Below are 21367 nucleotides of genomic sequence, written 5' to 3'. Positions count from 1 at the left end.
TGCAAATATCAGCACTTTTGTGAAGGAGTTTTGATAACAAGACTTTATTGATGTTGGGGTCAAGTCAGAGGTCATATTAGGCATTTTTGTACTTCTTTGAGTTTGTCAACACAGTAATTTATATAAGTTTATATAATTCGTATATTTTGACATTACTACTTTTTATTTAGTTGCATTTCAATCAACAATTTGATAGCCAGCACTCAGAGATTGATTTTAAGGACAAAGGCTTGATTGTGTATATAGCTGTACATTACACTGTACTGATATTGTCTGGTTCAGTGACTATCTGTCCATTATATCCGGTTTAAGGTCAGAATTTTAGCATGCATTTACCAGTATCTTATCAGCATGTTAAATGAGACATTTAAGAATCTGGTTTTGCTATTAAATTATTTATGTTAAAGTTCTCAGGAATATCAGAGGTAACTTCATAACTCAGCAGTTAACAAGAAATGTTTTATCATAATTTCAGCCACTAGAGCATCAGGCCCTTCATTGGGCTCTTGTTTTAAGATCCTACAGACATTAATAATTGTATAAAACCTCATTTACTCAAACTACAGGTGTTGAAATGATTTACTTGATCCCTCAGGTATTAAACTATCATGATTATACCTGGCTCCAAACCAAAGCACTTGCATTCCAAATTTCAGGCCTGTAATATATCCCTTGTTATTTTATTATAAAATATAAAAGGAGGGGATTTCAAGTGCCCCTTAAATTAAGATTTGAAAAATTTAAATGACTAATTGCTCAAGCTGGACCAGTTTTAAGGATAAGGTTATGTATTCAGTTCCTATCAAGGTACCAGTCAAAGAACAATTGCTTTAAGGTTTTTGTTAAAGTTTTTTCATTTGCAAATGTTTTTCATCATCCTGCCACTAATTTATTATGAAGCTAAGACATGTCGCTAAGAAGCTATTGTTTTCAGAAAAGGTATCTTTGATGTTGGGCTGATAGTAGCCTTATGATTTTTGTGATCTTAATTCAGTTTTTGCATCTTCTTTTGTTCATGACATCAGCAGCATGTCAGATTGGTTATTGTCAGGGTCACCCATTTTTACCTGAAGAGGGCTTTTTGGGGTCAGAATGAAATCCCAATTTGATAAGATGTAGGTGTAAATAAGTGTAAAGACTTAGATTTTCTTGTGGTTTAAGAGGAAGAGCAATGAGGGTGGGGGGTAACTGCTTCTCTAGATGCCATTCTTTTGGCAGATGAGCCCAGATAATGTTTTTGTCATTTCATATTTTTCAGAGTGTTTGGCAGTCTTCAAGATGGTTATTCCTGTTAATGTTTGGCCTTCCTACAGCAGTAATCAGCATAGTGTGTTACAGTCTGTGCTGCATGGACACGATTGAGGAGGAAATTGAAAGTGATGAAGATTCTGATGAGGAGATAGAACCACCTCCCTATGCTAAATGTACGGCACTCCTTGAATATTATTGCAAATCATATGGTTTCACCCTCATCAAATGTTCATGCATTTAGTAATTATATTTCTACCAAAAAATTGATGCAAGTAAGTGTATATCAATGTATGTTGCATACACGGTATGGCATGCACAATATAATACCCATTAGATATGCAGTAAGCCTAATAAGTAGGTAGGGTGAATTAGTCTGACTGTCCAGTAACTGGATATTATGATCAGTCTTACTGCCCTGTCACTGGACATTATAAGTAGTCTCACTGCCCAGTCATTGGGCATTATTAGTCTGACTGTCCAGTCACTAGACATTATGAGTAGTCTGCCTGTCCAATCACTGGACATTATGAGTAGTCTCACTGTCCTGTCATTGGACATTATGAGTAGTCTGACTGTCCAATCACTGGACATTATGAGTAGTCTCACTGCCCTGTCATTGGACATTATGAGTAGTCTCACTGCCCAGTCATTGGGCATTATTAGTCTCACTGTCCCATCATTGGACATTAAAAGTAGTTCTCACTGTCCAGTCACTGGTCATTATGAGTAGTCTCACTTCCCAGTCATTGGGCATTATTAGTCTCACTGTCCCATCATTGGACATTAAAAGTAGTTCTCACTGTCCAGTCACTGGTCATTATGAGTAGTCTCACTTCCCAGTCATTGGGCATTATTAGTCTCACTGTCCCGTCATTGGACATTAAAAGTAGTTCTCACTGTCCAATCACTGGACATTATGAGTAGTCTGTCCAGTCACTGGACATTATGAGTAGTCTCATTTCCCAGTCATTGGACATTATGAATAATCTCACTGCCCAGGAGAAACTGAAACTTTGAATTCAGACATATTGACATCTGAATATCTTTACCAAATGGAATCATTTCCTCTTCACTTGTGAAATATTCCCTTATATCTACTAAAAAAAGGAGTAAAAAGTATTTTATTATTTATTTTTTAAGTCAAAAACCAATTTTTATTGGATTTGTTTTCTCCATTCTGTGCCAATGTATATAATGGGTGCAGTACTGCATAATTAAAAATAATTTTATTTTACAATAATTTTGTGATAGTAAACTTTTTTTTACAAATTTATTTTGTACAGCTAATGTTTCAGATTACATATTTTGTCCAATTTTTTGCTGTTTTCTTATGAAACTACTGAGTTTTATTTTTGATAACTCATGTCTTACGCAGATTCATTCAACGAACAATGTTGGGGAGGGGATACCATAGTAACATCACAGAGCAATGTGTCTGCCAAACTTCATGTTATAACACATGTAAAACAAAATATTTAAATGAATGCAGCCTGTATCACCGTTTCCAATTTACCGGAAAATATAGCTTGACAGACTCGTAAGGACCACCTTAGGCTGAAGCACAGGGCCCCCTCAAGAGCGGGGCCTGGGGCTGTCGCCCCACTTGCCACCCCCAAAGACCGTTCATGGGTGTACTGTTTGATGTAGAGTTTAACAAGCATACCATGCTGTATGGGTGACTCAGCATGTAAAATAGAAATGGATCAAGGAAGTTCATTTGCTGAGAATTTACACAATCCAAATTGAAAACTATTTGTAAAAAGTTAACACTTTAAGCTTTTTGTTGTTCGTAGTTTGTTTTTAGGCATTGTTTACCTGGCACACCCTCATTAAGACATATTTTTAGTTACATTCATCATGATAGATGAAGAGGAAGATAGGTACAAAAAAGATGAAGAACACCAAAAAAGATCAGTTGTGTCAATTTATAGAAATATGAGTTTGAATAACCTAGATAAAGGCAAATATATTTCCTAAATGGGAAGTTCAGATATTTTTCCTAAATGGGAAAGGAAAGTTGTTCCAAAAGATGTACAGTAGAGCCTGTCTTGAAAGACCATCCTCTCAGCCCCAAAATTCTGGTCTCTCATTACAGATTATAAACGCTATATAATTGATCAATCTGCATTTTGAGGACCTACTTTCTCAAGACTTGGCCTCTCATAGTAGTGGTCTTTGAAGAAAGGTTTTACTGTATTACCACTGTGGTGATGAAAGCAGTATTGTTGCCATGGTGATGAAAGCATTATTGCTGCTGTGGTGATGAAAGCAGTATTGCCACAGTGGTGATGAAAGCAGTATTGTTGCTGTGGTGATGAAAGCATTATTGCCGCTGTTGTGATGAAAGCAGTATTGCCACAGTGGTGATGAAAGAAGTATTGCCACAGTGGTGATAAAAGCAGTATTGCCACTGGTTATGAAAGCAGTATTGTTGCTGTGGTGATGAAAGCATTATTGCCGCTGTTGTGATGAAAGCAGTATTGCCACAGTGGTGATGAAAGAAGTATTGCCACAGTGGTGATAAAAGCAGTATTACTGCTGTGGTGATGAAAGCAGTATTGCCACAGTGGTGATGAGAGCAGTATTGCCACAGTGGTGATGAAAGCAGTATTGCCAAAGTGGTGATGAAAGCAGTATTGCCACAGTGGTGATAAAAGCAGTATTGCCACTGTGGTGATGAAAGAAGTATTGCCACTGTGGTGATGAAAGAAGTATTGCCACAGGGGTGATGAAAGCAGTATTGCCACAGTGGTGATAAAAGCAGTATTGCCACTGTGGTGATGAAAGAAGTATTGCCACTGTGGTGATGAAAGAAGTATTGCCACAGGGGTGATAAAAGCAGTATTGCTGCAGTGGTGATATAAGCAACATTGATGCTGTGGTGATGAAAGCAGTATTGCCACTGTGGTGATGAAAGCAGTATTACTTATGTGGTGATAACAATTTTCTCCCATATATACAGTTCAGTATCTCATTATGAAATACATTGCCCTCCAATCAATAGCCACCCAGACCACCAGTCACCCCTCAAGTATGGCCACCCTTCTAGGCAGGATATTGATGTAAAAACTGACAAATTTACCCCTCACAAGCAGACACATAGTAGTAAATTTGTTGATGTCTAAATTCAATACATGGACATTTGTCCCAACATGCTAATAAAGTCATTTTAATCCATTCAGTGAGTTAAGTAATTTGATTATCCTTACACGATCATATGTTCCTTAGATGTTAAGTTTTTGTCACCTTGATTATTACTGGCTATTAATACCACCAATAATTATCAAGATAACAAAAGCAAATCACTGAGAAGCACAGTATTGTTCAGATCAAGTCAGCATGAAATCCAGTTGCCAGGAAGTAAAAACAGTATCTTCACTGATGTTGCTTTTCTATTTTTAATTACCCATTATACCAGTACTTTACAAGGCTACCAGACTAAAATGAGTTGATCACGTGACCAGCTCACTAGCTTTGTAAATAATGAGCATCTTGTTAAAAAAAAGTACACATTACAAATAACAGGAGTAAATTGTTGCACAAAGTGAAATTGTTCTCAGTTTAGAATGAAAGGGAAAAGCAATTTGACTGAACAAAAAGGGAAGTAACTTTTGATCACCAATGTAAAATTTGATGTTAGAGAGATTCAAAACCACATCATCAATATTAATTCTACCACAGTCAGAAACTGGAATAGACAGATAGGGATAGTTACAACTATATATTTGTACCCTGATTTTACTGACGAGGTGGTTCTGTACCACCTTTTCTATAATCATGTCGACATGGGATTTTCACCACAATTGCTGATTATTCAACATTGATAAAGTTTTATCATATTGATTTCATAATATTTTTTGTGATTTGTGAAGGAAAGAATTATGTTTAAAATCTGTTTTGCATTTCATATTTTGTATATTGTTATCGGTGTGATCCATCTTTGGAAGGGCCACCACTCTTATTAGGCCATTTCCCTGCTGTAGAAATGCATGGCCTTGAAAAAGGGATACCACTGTATATAATAATATAAGATATTTGCATGACAATTCAGGAACCAGTCAGATATTTTCAGTGTTGAATATGCATAGTATTTAGTCATACAGTCACACAGGGTAGGAGCTTAATGGAATAGAACCCAAATTACAGCCACTGCCATCAGGAATAGAAGTACAATCTTACTCCGTGATATATTATTACTACCTAATTTGTCATGCTTATTTCAACAGCAAGATAAAAAAATAACTGTACATATTGACATAAGCTCTCAGTTCCAACTTGAACAAATTCTTTGTTTTCTTATCGTTTATGTCAACAAGATGCCTGTTGTGACCCATACTTTGCTCTTCAATTATTTGGTGTTCCTGGCAGGCTTTAACACTGCCATTGCATTAACAGATGAGCCTGTTTGGTTTTCAGAGGTTTGTTTTTGTTTTTGTGGTGACTTCAATAGTGTGTGCACCCTACATCAAAACAAGCCAGCTACAGCCTTTTTTAAAAACAACACACCCTTCATCAAAAGAAGTTCTCACCAAACCACAAGTGGCCAAATGGTCTAAAGTGCTTACCGTTACGAATCACTGTCATCTCACCTCTGTCTGCGTGGATTTGAGTCTTGGGCTCAGCCAGGGTGGGTATATAAGAAAGATTGCCGGTATCTTCTTATGGGCCAGTGGGTTTTTTTCTAGAGTTTTCCTGGGTTTTTCCTCCACCATTTATACTTTCTGCCATGTATATCCTATCTTGTGCTGAAAAATGGCATTAAACCCTACAACAACAACATGAAATCTTATCAATTGTTGCATTTTACAAAGTTAACAGTGATTGGAACAAATTTACTGTGTCATGCAGTTTTCATTTTGTGCAGGATAAACCTAATTATATGCTTTATTCTATTCTGAAGCTTGTGAGTGTTTTACAAAATTGCAAGTTTTACTTGTGTTTAATTAATACAAAAGTTTTTGACAGGTTTTCTTTTCCCTATGAGTAGCCTCTTTCCCTGTGAGTAGCCTCTTTCCCTTGGTAGTCTCTTTAAGAAGTATATGTTTGTTGTCTGAGGCACTTGGGCAGCCCAAAATCTAGGTAAATTTAAGTACATAACATTAAATACTGTAACAATTAACACCCATGTGCTGCTGGGGACAATTTATATCGTAATTAATTGTTTAGTGACACATGTTGGTTGACAATAGATCACACAGTGCATAAAAAAAGACTACCATTTTTGTATAGATGTGTTTGTATATGGTATGTGACTGATACAGGAATTTTTTAACATGTGACCTATAGCCAAATTCATGGATTTTTCAAGTGCATGTACTGTATACATCATGCATTATGGATTGTATAACACAAAGGTAACACAGATGTAAGTTTTCAATATGCTATCGTATTTGAAACTGGTTTTGTATTAATTTAATCAAAATTTGTATTGTTTACTTTCTCAAAGTGTAAATCCTATGCACTGATAACAAATTTCACTTGTATGTTAAATTTTGATTTTTTTATAGCCACCCCAACTTATCTTGACAGACACTAATGTCAACAGTATTGCTTCAGGCCCGAGGATGTCAAGGTAAACGGGCAGTACTGTAGTTTGTCTCTCAGCTAGTGCACATACCACAAGGCTAAAAGATCTGGACTGGCTTTTTTTGTGGAGATTTTATATTAAATTTATGAAATTTATTGAATAATATTGATTTTTCACCTGCAAAGTCTTGAATATCATATAAGGTATTCAGTATATTTCACAATCCTTAAATGAAGTTAGTACTTCTTTGATATCCTGTTTTCAATATTGTATACATGATGATTATTTTTCCAGTATCGGAGGTCATAGAGTCTGAGGCTAAACAGAAAGAGCTGGGCTTGAAAGAGACACCAAGTGGAAAACAGCAAACAACTCTAGAGAATACAGGTGGCACTAGAAGGCGATTGAAAGACCTGGTGGAGAACAAAGATTGATGGGATAAAAATTTTAAATGATAAAATCAATTTTGTATCCATCATATAATGATACATGCTAAGTGGCAAATGAAAGACAGGACAGATGTTAGAATTTGCTTAGATAATGTGTTCATAAAATGATATCCCTCAGACTAGATGTCAGTTTCTTCTAAAATAGGTTTCTAATTCTTACTGTGCCAATTAAAGTTATGATACACTGACTGAAATTAAGTAAGAAAGTACATTCATATGTGAGATAAAGTAATTTGTTCCTTCATTAATCAAATGTCAAATATAATAAACAGTCTAAACGTTTGATTTCATTGTGACGTTGTAAATCATAAGAAATTTTCCATTTAGCAAGCATATTAATTGTCTGTTACATGCAAAGTTATTGGATGAATATGATATAAATTCTAACACTTGCATGGGATTGGAATATTTGTAGCCACTGACAGTTTCATGATGGCCATGTTTCTAAGGATATAATACATGTAGGCAGGTGGACATTATTTATTGACATTTTGTTTATGATTTTGGCATTTGTTCACATTGCATGAGAATCCTTTGTACTAGAACACAACCACAGTTCAGTTTGTCTTGTATTATGCAGCACATCAAATAAGTTAGAACTACTGCCAAAACATTGCCCTTTAGTAATTGGCTGAAATTCTGTGTTGCCAATATGCTCAAATTAACGAGTGGACAAAAACTACATGGCACTAAAATATGGTGATTTACAATGTCATAATTATGCTTTGTAACATAAAGAAAATGACAAGTTCTTTGCATAATACTTTTTTTAAGTATTTGTCATCACTTGGAAAATTACCTATTATTTTTGGATTTTATAACTTTAAAAGTGGTTTTACTGTAGATGGTATTTGTTTTTTCTGATTCTGCTGCCACATTGATACATTTGCAGCAGCTAAACCATTGTTAATGTTCTCTAATTCTCAAGTATGATATAATTTTACTAAAATTCATTATCTTGTCTTGGTAGGCAGGTAATAAATTTACATGTCTTTTTGTGGCTGCAGTGACAACACAATCATGAATGTTGACATGTTGTATTAAAATGTTTTGTAAGTCATATTTCAGGTCTCACTTTCCTATTAGGTTGTCAAATCAGTATTGAACACAAAATATTCTGGCAGGAATTAATAAGAATTTATTATAAAATGCATTCCAAATTTATGTGAAAACCTCAGATGCAGTCTGGTTATACATTTTCATGGATTTGTAAATCGTAATGAAACAATGAGTAGGAATTGTAATATAACCATCATACATTCACATGACTATCATATATTCATTAAATAATTATTACAACCTAAAATAATTAATAGTCTAAATTGTTGAATAAAGATAAGACTAGATTATTATCAATTTTGTGGGAAGGGCTTTTGATTTTAATTTTAACTTGCTTTTCATTCCCTGTTAATTTGCAAAGTTGGTTGTTTTTTACTTTGATTTTATTTGTTGGAATACTCAGGTGATAATATATCCAAACCAATTTTATGTTTGACACCCTGAAAATTCCTCTTGAGAAGATTGAATTTTGTCAAGAGGTAATGCCAACTTTGTACATTGCAAACCAATTAACTCTCTTAAAGTCTGAATGTTTGGAGGGATACTACATGGTTCATGATCGTGGTACTCTAATTCACCCCAACCACCTCCCAAAAATTGATATTAATAAATCAAGTCATAGACCGTTGAGAAAGGTGTGCACTTTTGATCAGTTGAGTAGTGAGAATATTACAACAATTATCGTAGCTGAGTATACATGTCAGTATTAAAGGTCGCTTGAATCAGAACAAGCTAACACTTATATTTATTTTCAAATATGTTTAAAGCATTAGTCTGTTTTTAAAATATGTTTGTAGGCAGTTATCAAGATCAGTGCAGGGATGTGTATGATTTGAAACCAGTGTGTACTTCTTTTTATGTCAATTTAAAATTTCAGTATACTTGAGGTGATGTGATGGTGTAACAAGGTCATTCAGTGCAAATGATGAACAATTGGCATGGTTGCAGTATCATATCACATTTGAATGAATGTGGTATTTAAATTTTCAAGGCAGAAAATATTGTAAGCACTAGAGACTGGTAATGGTTTTGATGTAATAATGCACAAAGCTCTAATAGTTGACTAATGCAATGCAAAGTTATTATCGGTGTGGTTTTAGCATCATAGCCATAGTAAATGGTTGTCATTGTCCAATAATACTGAGTGTTTACCCCAGTGTAAAAAAAAAGCATGGTAGTCATATTCCAAATTAAAACTCAAAAAAGGGTACTTGAAACTTTAAATTTGATACAAGTTACTTTGAATTCTATCATTCTTAAAAGGGCACCTTATTTCATCATTAATTGTTGTTGTTCGTAGCTTAATAATGATAATAATAATAATCATTATTATTATTATTATTATTGTCATGATGAAATATGTCATGATGAAATATGGTGCCATTGAAAATGATATCCTCATTTAAAGGGGCCTTGATATTAATATTATTATTAGTATTATTATTGAAATGCTATCAAATTATGAAAATATTTAACCAGTTAAAAAAAGAAGTTAAATACTCAGTATTGATTTTCATCTTTTATCTTTCCTTAGCAGAAGATACATGTGGCAGTAATGCTATGAAAGGAAATTCAGTATTTACAGTAACTATAGGTGACATGTAAGAAATTTATTTATTTTACCAGGCTGTATATTTTATTTTTATTTTATGCATGTTTTAATTCCTTGCATGAAATATGATTTAATTTATTGAGGGACAGGTTCTATTTGTTTACTTTTTTCATTAGATGTACATTTAATAAATAATTCTGTAACCAGTCAATAGCATTTAATGTACCTTTGATTTCATACTTTTGAAAATACAGTCCATTGTAGGAAATAAAAATGGGCACTGTGAGTGAACACATTGTCTGAAGATATTCAAATAAACAAAGACTTCCTTTATCACTGTTTTTGTATCACCACATAGTGTTAATCAGTGGACAGAATGAATAGCCTAAGCTTACGGTACATGTATTGGCACTGTGCATGTACCAGCTTGAACGGAATTGTCACTATACATGTACCACTTTGAGCAAAATTGTCAGCAATCATGTTTTTTCATTAATCTGAGATTTTTTGCTGATACATTTTTAGTGACATGCTCCTAATAAAATCCAGTGTGTCAGTCAGAGTTTGTGTGTAATGTACATGATGCTGTATTGAACCAGGTTGGATCTGGCAATAACAGCTGGTACATCACCAATCCTGTCACTTAATTTAGCAGAAAAATCAGTCACTTCCTGGCAATTACTTATTTTGCAATATGACTATTAGAATTAACATAATTTAAGAAATCAACATCCTGAGTACTAGACCCAAACAAGTGTAGTTCATCACGTGCAGTAACCAACGGGAATATCATTATCATCATTGTTATTACTGATAATGACATCTGTTTGCTTACTTTAGCAAAACCGTTTCCAATACAGCCCATGGGAATGTTGTCCCATGTACAATTAATAACATACTGATTCATGAAGGCCCGTGAAATATGTTCGGATTAAAGCATTGATATGTTGATCTCAAAATGAAGACAATGATCTCAAAACAAAAATGACTTCTTGGAACACATTGCTTCAAGCAGTGCCTAATTATTCAAAAGGATATCTCTAAATTATTTAGTCAAAAAGTACAAACGGAATTTCTTTTAAATGATTTGGTTGAAACATGTGCTTCTAAATTTAATACTGATTATGAATGAGGTAATGTTTACACTTTTCTTACCTTTTATTACACCTTTGTTATTTAAATGACACACATTGCTAACCAGGCTATGACATGTCCAGTGATTAAAAACAAAATTTAAAACATTTTTTTTTTGGGACCACACAAATCAAAGCAGGTAAACATTCTAAGAAAGGAATATTATAACAGAGCATTATGTAACAATTAGGAATTTGGCCTTCAAAAATTCAACTTAAACATTCTTACAGAGAAAATGTATTCGAGAACTTAATAAACAATCTTTATTTGAAATAGAAATACATGTACGAAGAAAACAGGTGAAAATTTAACCTTTTCATTGATCTTTCAGATTAACCTAATTTGTTTTAAATTTAAATTTATTCAGTAATGGAAGTAGTCCACTAACAACTGGTAAATCAGTATAAAATACAGCAATTTGGAAAAACAAAATAAAGAAACAATTTCATGTGTTCTAAAACTCATAGGACACCAAAAATATTACTTTCATTTTGTGTCCCAAGTTTTATGGACCATGACAAAAATATTTTTGAAAATAATTAAGATGCCTCATGTTTCATAGTGTCCCTTTACAGTTTGTTTTATAATGTGTCATATTTTTGGTAATCTCTGCATATAGTTGAAAGAAATACAGATATATATTACCGTATATACTTGCATATAAGCCAAATAATTTAGGAAAAAATAAAGGCCTGTAAGAAGGGGGTGGTGGCTTATACGCGGGTCAGTATCTAAACTTGACAGTTTTTAGGTCCTTTTGTTGACTACTGTAATGGCTGTAAATCTTGGGACATGAAACAATGATTTTTTTCTGTGTCCTAAGACATAGGCATGTAAAATGAAGTAACTTTCGGTGACCTGACAATTATTAAACTGTTATAAAGTACTATGATTGATTTTTTTATTATTTTGCATGTGCATGTTTTCTGATTTCTCCAACACAAGTTAAATAAAGGTAAATACAGACTTAATAATTTACGGGCCGGTTGAGTTTTCCAGGGAGACCATGCTGAACTATAATGTACAGTACTTGCACAATGCAAAGCATCACTTAAATTCTTACTTATTCCAAAACATATTAGATGCAGATTTTTGCTTTATTCACTGTTTCGACCAAACTGCATTCTTCCAGATAACATTTCAGCTAGTCCTTAATAACTGTTTCATTTAAGTTGAATCACGCGCTCATGAGTTACTCATTTTCAATGATATAAGCGATCCTACAAATGGAGGTAATATTTTTAAAAAGTTACGTTTAATTGTACAAGGCACGTAACCAGCATAATTTACATGTTCACGAAAGTGGTAATAATAAAGGCTAAAATTCTCAATTAGTTCAACTAAGATCAACATCAATCAATTTTAGTTTTGTGTTTTAGCTGAAAAAACAACTTTCCATTCAATGGAAAGCGTGATGTTTCTGCATCTCCTGTGTTGATAGTCGGCAAATTTCTTTGGTTTTGCGACAGAAGTACAGGCCAGTTAATCATTAAAACCTTGAAACTAGCTTATGATAAGAGGGAATTTTGGCTGGTGACTATACAAGTACATTGATGTGTAATTGACTTTTATTCCTTAATATTAGCACGATTACCATAGTTTTATCAAACAGGGTCAAAGGCATACCTATGAACTTTTCAAAAGCCAAGTAGGGAGACTGGATTAAAAAAAATAAAGATTGGGACCTAAAATTGGGAGGTTTTTCATCGCATTTTTAAAGCCTTGTTTTCACTAAATATTGATCGATTTTCCTGGTCCAATATGCATGTAATTTGCAAAAAGACTCGCCGTTTCTCACTGTGACATGCACTATTTTCCCCCAGGACATGCCCTATTTTCATATTCTGGTTAGCTGTGGGCAAACTGCACAATAACCAAAGATTAGTCGTAAATAAAGAAGCAAGAAAGCCAGCATGACTAGTTAAAAGTTAATCCTTATCCATGCAACTATTTGTGAAAATGATTGGCCCTCCACTGTAATTCAAAGAAACCACGTACTACACTATTGTGTGTTACACAAGCACCAGAAATTGAATGGCAAATAAAGGATTTCCAGTTTTTTTAACTAAAGGTACCAAAATAGCTAGCCTCATTGTGCCGTACATGTGGCAACTATCTTCCCCTCTTTGTATATCTGACCTTATTCCCTTACTGTCAACTCATAAAGCATTTAGTATTGTTCATTATAAAACATGTATTCTGGATTAGTTTTTTGAGGACACATTTGCTGCGTGGTATTTATTTTCATTCCTTGTTTTAATTGAACAACGGTAATTATTTGGTATATACGGTATAAAAATGCCAGGTGTTCACTCGTGTTAAGTTTCTTTGGTGGGAATGGCGTTATAGCATATGGAGTTACAGCATTCATAGTGATCATTCTTGGGATTGAAATTAATTGTGGATGATTTTATTGTTATGGTTTACTTTTTTGTTCCAGTTTAATTTTTAGTTTTGTAATAATGTAGAGGTAAAAAAAATGATTAATTTACATGAATAATGTTTAAACTTAACATTCTATTTAGTGAAGAAGCGAATTCTTTATAGTAAAGTAATTATTTTGTCACAACAGTAATTCACAGGTGATACAACAGAACATGTAGGACTTTTCTTGTTTAGAAGAAATGAAAATCGAAGGCACAATGTAATAATCAGCGTTAAAGTTGACAGATATGATGTAAGGTCGCTTACATCAAAGCAAACTACAAATCAGCTTTTACGGTATTAGCATCAAATCGTATTGTTTGTTCATTGTGTTGTCATACTGGGTTTACATTTTAATAAGTTAGGTATTTACAATTTCAAGTCAAAGTAAAAACGTAATTACTGGTGCACTGATTTAAAATGTCCAATGCAATAATGCATAAACAAACAATAATCAAGTCAAAAGAGAGAGGTAGTGTTACAGCAACTCGCGATTCCTAAATTCTTGTCATTGTTCGATCAAATTATACACAAATCTAAATTAGGCAGAAACAAAAAAGAAAACAGAAAATCAAATAAATTACTTTTCAAACAAGTTTATACCATTTCTTTTTAATAATCAAAAACAATACAAATATATATTATACAGAACAAATGTATACCATACAAAAATACCAGTGTATAACATATTGACTACCACTTATAAAGTCATTTTAAAAGATTTAAATCATGAATCTCTCAATCTGTATTAAGGAAATGGTTCTCTTTAGAGCCAGATGGAAAAATTAGCTTAAATTCTGTCAGGTCTTTACATGGTTTGTTTCCTTCATAAAGTTTGGCAATCGACAGTCTGCATGATTGACCTACTTTTCTATACCAGACATGAAGTCACTGTACTTGTTATTATAATTTAAATACACAGCCTTAAAAAGTTAACAAAAGAAATATAAATTATATGATTGCTATTTATCAGACATAAATTTATTTTGACTGGAAGTTTCAATAGCTGAGACACAATGAACACTATGCTTGATGCAGGATTTATAGTCAGTAGCTAGATTGTTTGTGTTTATTGTTCTTGATTGGAATTTCTCATGTAGGTTTGAGATTACATAATATCCGTTGTCTAAATAATGATATATGGAATACAGTTTGCTCATGTGAGAAAACCATGTGAGATACATTTAGCACATATGAGTGTACTCATTGACACTGTTGATGGTGTTTATCAAGGACAAATTTGCCTGGTCAGTAAGCAGTAATTTGTTGCATTGGGGGTATCTCATTACTATGTAATCAACTGAATTAGCCTCAAAATTTGTCTTGTCTGTTCAGCATAACCATATTGGTAATGACAACCTACCTCCGAAGTTGAGAGCATCCAAATGAGACAAAGGAAGCTAAGTCTTCAAATATTTGCATACTTGTAATGGGGGCATTTTTTTAATAATATTTGATGGTATGCACTCATTACGAAAAGCTTAAGCCTCAAAATTTCCAAATAATTGTTAAATACACAGTATAGTTATTACATTGAATACAGTATGTGATATTTTCCCGGGCAAACATTCTAAGAATACAGTATGTGAAAATTTCATTGTACCAGTCTATGAGGTCTAATTAAACATTCTAAAAATACAGTATGTGATATTTTCCATGTACCAGTCTGTTATGTTTGGCAAAACATATTCAGAATACAGTATATGATAGTTTGCACATGTATATTAAGTCTGACAAAACATTCTAAGATAACAGTATGTGATATTTTGCGCATACCAGTCTAATAAGTCTGGCCAAACATTCTAAGAGATTTTAATAAATTGTGTCAAATCATGGGAAGAGGGAATGATTCCATGTGTATTTATCTGGTATTTATACAGCTATAGTGTGTTCATGAAATCAGTACACATTGTTTCCAAATTTTTATTTTGGGTTTTGGATAAATATTCTTACACACTGTTAGGAAAGCTGGTTCAATATGCAGCACAAAAATATGATGCAAATTAACTGACAGCAGATGATGAGACTGTTGACCACCTGTACTTTGATATTGTGAACTATATTTTGGATTTATTGTAATCTGGTATGAATACATTATATATAGTATGAATTGATGTATAGAGACGGGGATGACTGAAATTCATCTACATGTTACTTGTGTATTACTCAAACTACTGAAAACAGATTTAAGGGATGGTCAGTTGGTGCTCACATTAAGTTGATGATCCACAAGACAGTCAATTTGTTGTATATCAGACATTTTGTTTAGGAGCAGTTTCACACTCCTCAGAGTGAGTTACCTCCCATTACATCTTAGATAACACCACTGCCACTACAAGTTATAATTTGCTAAAAACTTGTAAAGCCTTGCTTTCAAAACTAAATTAGAAAATTTAAAGCAGTCTTAATAAATTTATCAATAGTTTCATAAAAAAGAATAGCTAAATTGATTGTTCCAAAATATGACCGACCCTTGGTGTCATTGGGTTTGTGCAGACAGTGTTACAGTGCGACCATGCCATAACGTGCCCTGTGATAACACAAATTCGGATATAACACAGTTGTGGCATGGCTCCAGAAATTTCATATATTCAATGACACATGAAAAAATATTTGTTGTTCAAAGTACATGAAATAGTGTATGAAAAATGTATTATCATTTTGGGGGAGAGTTCGTGAATGAATTCGAATATAATATTTATCTTGGCATGCCTCCTAAAATTTTAAATTCATGTACGTGTATTTTTCTCATACTGAGGAAGAAAAAAAATTTTAAGTACAAGAAATAATGTGTAAAACATTTATTATCATTTTGGGGAAGAGTTCATATATGAATTTGAATATAATACGATCGTGGCGTAGGTTCTGAAATTTAACAATTTCACCAGGTTCTTGAAGTGTTATGCCAGAATAAACATTATCACAAATGTTACTTATTACTGATCCATGAGTAAAGCCAGTAAATCGTCTTTGTGATTGTCTTCAAATAAGTCTGTATACAATCGTTGCTCAAACAATAGCCGACATGTGTTTCTTCTTTAACTGCATACACAACCAAGCAGTAGACAATGCGGTGGTTGATAAAAGATTCTCATAATTTAATAAACTTCAAAAAACCAAAGCCGCCAACATGTTTGCTGGGCTTGGTGGTTTTATTAGATGCAGTCAGTTAACCAGTAAATAATGGCCGCTTTATTAACCGGAAATTGAAAGGGTATGAAATTGTACATGCGTTCAGCTTAAATTTTTTATAAAAGTGACTCATGACGATTGCAGACCTACTGCACTTAGTTCTCGGGTTTTACATGTGTATGGTGTTTGCTTATGAACTCGTTATTAATTTCCTATTTATTATAAAAATATTTTACCGTCATTAAAAAGCAAGTTCACAAATGCAAGTCGTTCTCAGAACTTTGCACAATGATTGGCATAGTAGTTTTCACATGTTTCTTTCGATATTCCCAAAATCTGAAGTAAAAGTTAATGCACATTGAAATCATGTGTTGATTGTTAACTTTATTGCTGTAGTTGTTCAATAGAATAGGCATACAAGCATTAAATATTAGAAATTTACAATGGATAAATGTACATGGAAACACATATGAGAAAATTTTAGCAGTATGAAATTTGTACAGACACCATTCATAGACACTGGAATGTAATGAACCATACACATGCTTTGTCTTTCTTAACCTAATTTTGCTGTTAATTTTTCCCATTGAATTCAGACACATAATGATCTGTGACAAAATTATTGAATAGCTTAAATATGTATGCAGTTTTTGCAATGGAATTACATATATTATGGATTAATTGCAAGCCCCGACGGTACGATATCAGACGGCAAGTAAACGGTGTTGATTCTCTGTTCATGGTGTATATTAGATGTTGAATTCAGACACAATGATCTAGGGAAAAAATTATTGAATGTTGTAAATCTCTGCAATTTTTCAATGGAATTATATGCATTATGGATGAACTGCATGCCACAATGACACAATAGTAAATGGTGTTGATACCCTGTTCATCATATACATTAGACATGAATAGACGTATGTGTGCCAATGCGTTGTTCTCTGAAAAAAGTAAAATATTGTAAAACCCCGCATTAATGCGACCCCACTACTAACGCGATCCAATATTTTGGACCCAATTATTGTGTTATTGCGGGGTTCCACTGTATTGTCAGTCATGAGGGGACTTTATTTTAAAGTTATGTTAGTTCAGAGTTATTGTCTGTTGCTAATATTTCAGTCAAACTTGAGGGAACTTGGCTTAACAAGTCTTGCTAATGTTATATAACACAACTGATTTGTGCATACCAGGCATTATGTAAAAGCCTTGTTGTATTAGCTATAGATAATTAGATGTCCAATGTCTGGATGACTGACACAGTCAGAACATTTTGAACTTACATTTGAATAAGAAATTGAATGTTGTATATTTTCCAGATATGTATTTAAAGTGACTGTTTATGTTGCCCATACTACCACATGAACACACATGTACGCACACACAGACATATGAATATGCACATAAACACAAAGTTTTTTAGATGGTGGCCCAATTTTAAACTATTGTACCAGTTACGGATGATATTCTTGGAAATATCTTTTCTTCAGTGATTGAATTAATAAGTGGTCCAATGTAAATGACTTGCATGATTTAAATAAAAGATAAAAACCTATGTGCAATTTATTTACTATTGATGAAATATTGATAAAGGATACACGTGTTAAAAAACCAGTAGGAACTGAAACTTCTGTGCTGTGCTAGGTTCTGATTTATATGAACAAGATAGCATTTGTTAGTTTAAATTTACTACTGGTAACACGTTAACCCCTGGAGGTTTTTGTCGTTTTCGCCTGAAAATCGAGTGGGAAACACATTTTGAAAGCTATTTCTGAATAAATCCTAATAAATCAACTTCAGTGTGATTTTCCAATAACATAATGCCTAGTTGTGTTAGAAACATCATTTTACATTGGCTATTTGGCTCGCATATGATCAGAAGCATAAAAGTTGGAGGTTTTTGTGGGTTATTTTGCTTAATGGACCCATTATTTTCATATCGAGACCACTCTTTATTCCAAATGCCCATCTTATCCTACTTTTTGCAAAGGTTCATCTGTCTGTTTACAGTTCATACCAGTCTGCCTTAGATCTGAGACCAAAAAGTCTAAAATCCATACACAAAATCGGGTCCAAAAATGAAGTTTTTCCCTCTGTATTTTGTAGTGCAACTAGAACTTCCAAATTATTTGGTATCATTGTAGAGCTACATCTGTCTACCTTTCTATAATACCACCCACTTTAGTGTATCATGCATGACCTTGACACTACAGAGCTTGGCAGTAGGCTACTACCTCCTCCCGTGTAAACTTGTCACCAGAGGTTAATGTGTTAACAAGGATTTTTTAATTTTTTTACAAATCATTAAGGAATGGCTAAATTTGTAATTTATGTGCAGTGTCGATGCACAAGTGATTAAATGCACAAGGAATATTCAAATTTGGTGACATCATCAAAATGCACACATTAACCCCTGGAGGTTTTTGTTGTTTTTGCCTGAAATTCGAGTAGGAAACACATTTTGAAAGCTATTTCTGAATAAATCCTAATAAATCAACTTCAGTGTGATTTTCCAATAACATAATGCCTAGTTGTGTTAGAAACATCGTTTTTCTTTGGCTATGTGGCTTGCACATGAGCAGAAGGGTAAAAGGTGTTTTTTTTAGTTGCTTAATGGACCATTATTTTCGTATCAAGACCACTCTTTATTCCAAATGCCCATCTTATCCTTCTTTTTGCAAAGGTTCATCTGTCTGTTTGCAGTTCATACCAGTCTGCCTTAGATCTGAGACCAAAAAGTCTAAAATCCAGACACAAAACCAGATTCCAACCACAGGCGAATTTTGGGTGGAAAAAAATCGTCCAAAAAATTAGGTTTTTCCCTCTGTATTTTGTAGTACAACTAGAACTTCCACTTTAGTGTATCATACCTGACCTTGACGCTACAGAGCTCGGCAGTAGGCTACTACCTCCTGCCACGTAAACTCGTCACTAGGGGTTAATGTGTTAAGAGGTTTACACTGTGCTGTCTTTTATGAGTGCGTTTTTATATGAAATCTCTTCCTAACTTTATGTGATATGTAATCTGTATACTTGAAGGTATATCTGTCAGTCTGTGTACTTGAAGGTATATCTCTCAGTTTGTGTACTTGAAGGTATATCTGTCATTCTGTGTATGTGTCACTCGAAGGTATATGTCATTCTGTGTATCTGTCTACTTGAAGGTGTATCTATCAATCTGTGTACTTGAAGGTATATGTCATTCTGTGTATCTGTGTACTCGAAGGTATATCTGTCAATCTGGGTACTTAAAGGTATATCTGTCAATCTGTGTACTTGAAGGTATATCTGTCAATCTGTGTACTTGAATGTATATCTGTCATTCTGAATAAAGTATTTCATTCTAGAAAGTTGCTTTCTTTCTCCCTGAAGTTTTTGTGGAGAATTTAATTGAGTTCATGGTTGACGATGACTACAGATAGTGTACAAAGTACTGTTAATGGTTTATTTATGTAGCATTTTGCATCACAGCAAGGTTTTTATTGACCCAGACATATTTATTGCTTTCCAACATGCTGCACAGGTAAATTCACAAACACGCAGTATAATGATATCTGACAAATTTGGTGTTACTGAAGTTTCATTAAGGATAAACAGACATCAAGAACCAGCTGAGGACATATTACTGAACTTTGAGAATAATCATGTTGCACGTGCATATCATCGTTTGATGTCATTCATGGGACGTGATCAAAATGTTGACACTGGTTTACAAATATCACAACTAGATTTTATAAATTTATATCTGATCTATTACTTTTTGCTGGAACATCTGGATTTAGATAGACAATATGTTGTTGATGCATACTTTCGAGCTCGTGTGGAAAGAGGAGCTATAGCTAATTACAGAGCAATCGCTGTTATACTCTCAGACAAAACAATATTGTTTGAAGGTGTTGGTGGACGAATGAGAGTTATTGATGCCCCAGTAGAAAATATGTAATTAAATCGCTCATGATATTATAATGTCATATTATCACGTTAGTGTCAGCCTGACTCCTGGTAAGATTAAAAAGCTTCAATCAGTATAAAAAAAGAACTCTGGAACATAAATAACACTATAAAAAGATCAGATCACAGGTGGTCAAAATAAACTATCATTGACTGAACGTCAACTCAAGCACTTCAGTAATGCCAAATGATGAAATACTGGTGTTAGATTTGATCTTTCTGCAGATGCCATTAAAGACATAGTTAAAACAGGTGGTATATTTCCACTTCTTGCAGCTATGCCAGCATTAATAGCCAATATGGATCCAGCTCTTGCAAAAGCAGCTGCACTTGGTACTGTTGGAATTGCTGCTGAAATGGCATTAAAGAGAGCAACAGGAAAAGGATTAAAGACTTCTAAGAAAAGGGAAAGGGTCTAAGGTTGCCAGGAACACCTCATTGGTATGGAAAAGGTCTGAGACTTCCAGGAACACTTTGATGATTCTTCCTGTCAAATTTTGATTGATGCCGCTAAAAAATTAAATATAAAAAACTTCAGAGATGTTTTTATGCGTGATCAATTACCAAAACAACAAAACAATTTTGAAACGGGCATTATTAATCTCAATAAAAGTTCCAGTCCTGGTACTCATTGGGTTACATACGTGATTGATCCACATGGAAGTGTTTATTTTGATTTGTATGTGTTGTCTCCACCAAAAGAATTTTTTAAATACGCAAACACAAAAACTCCAGTATGGCATTTAACATTAACAACACAAAAAATAACCGATCTGCCAATATGTGGGCATGAAATAATTGCTGTACTCAACACTGTGTCAAAGTCCCTAATACCACCTCATAAAGTGGTACATGAGTATGCAAGAAGACAGTCCAACATTTTAAACA

The 21367-nt window shown here is 33.7% G+C and overlaps 1 protein-coding gene across 2 annotated transcripts in view; it reads left to right on the top strand.

The window, feature by feature from the left end:
* Nucleotides 1-19878, top strand: part of LOC149787366 (protein disulfide-isomerase TMX3-like) — a 337613-nt gene extending 317735 nt beyond the window's left edge. For both annotated transcript variants that reach the window (XM_089977943.1, XM_089977942.1), the window contains 2 exons: nt 1259-1424; nt 7073-19878. In XM_089977943.1, the coding sequence (XP_089834069.1) occupies nt 1259-1424; nt 7073-7212 (306 nt within the window). In that variant the 3' untranslated portion in view covers nt 7213-19878. The remainder of the gene's footprint in view (nt 1-1258; nt 1425-7072) is intronic.
* Nucleotides 19879-21367: the final 1489 nt, after the last annotated feature.

Source organism: Sinohyriopsis cumingii, chromosome 12 (genome assembly GCF_028554795.1).
Source record: "Sinohyriopsis cumingii isolate HCF-2022 chromosome 12, ASM2855479v2, whole genome shotgun sequence".
Taxonomy (NCBI): Eukaryota; Metazoa; Mollusca; class Bivalvia; order Unionida; family Unionidae; genus Sinohyriopsis; species Sinohyriopsis cumingii.
Note: the sequence above shows the minus strand (reverse complement) of the source record. Positions and strands in the feature narration are given on the sequence as shown.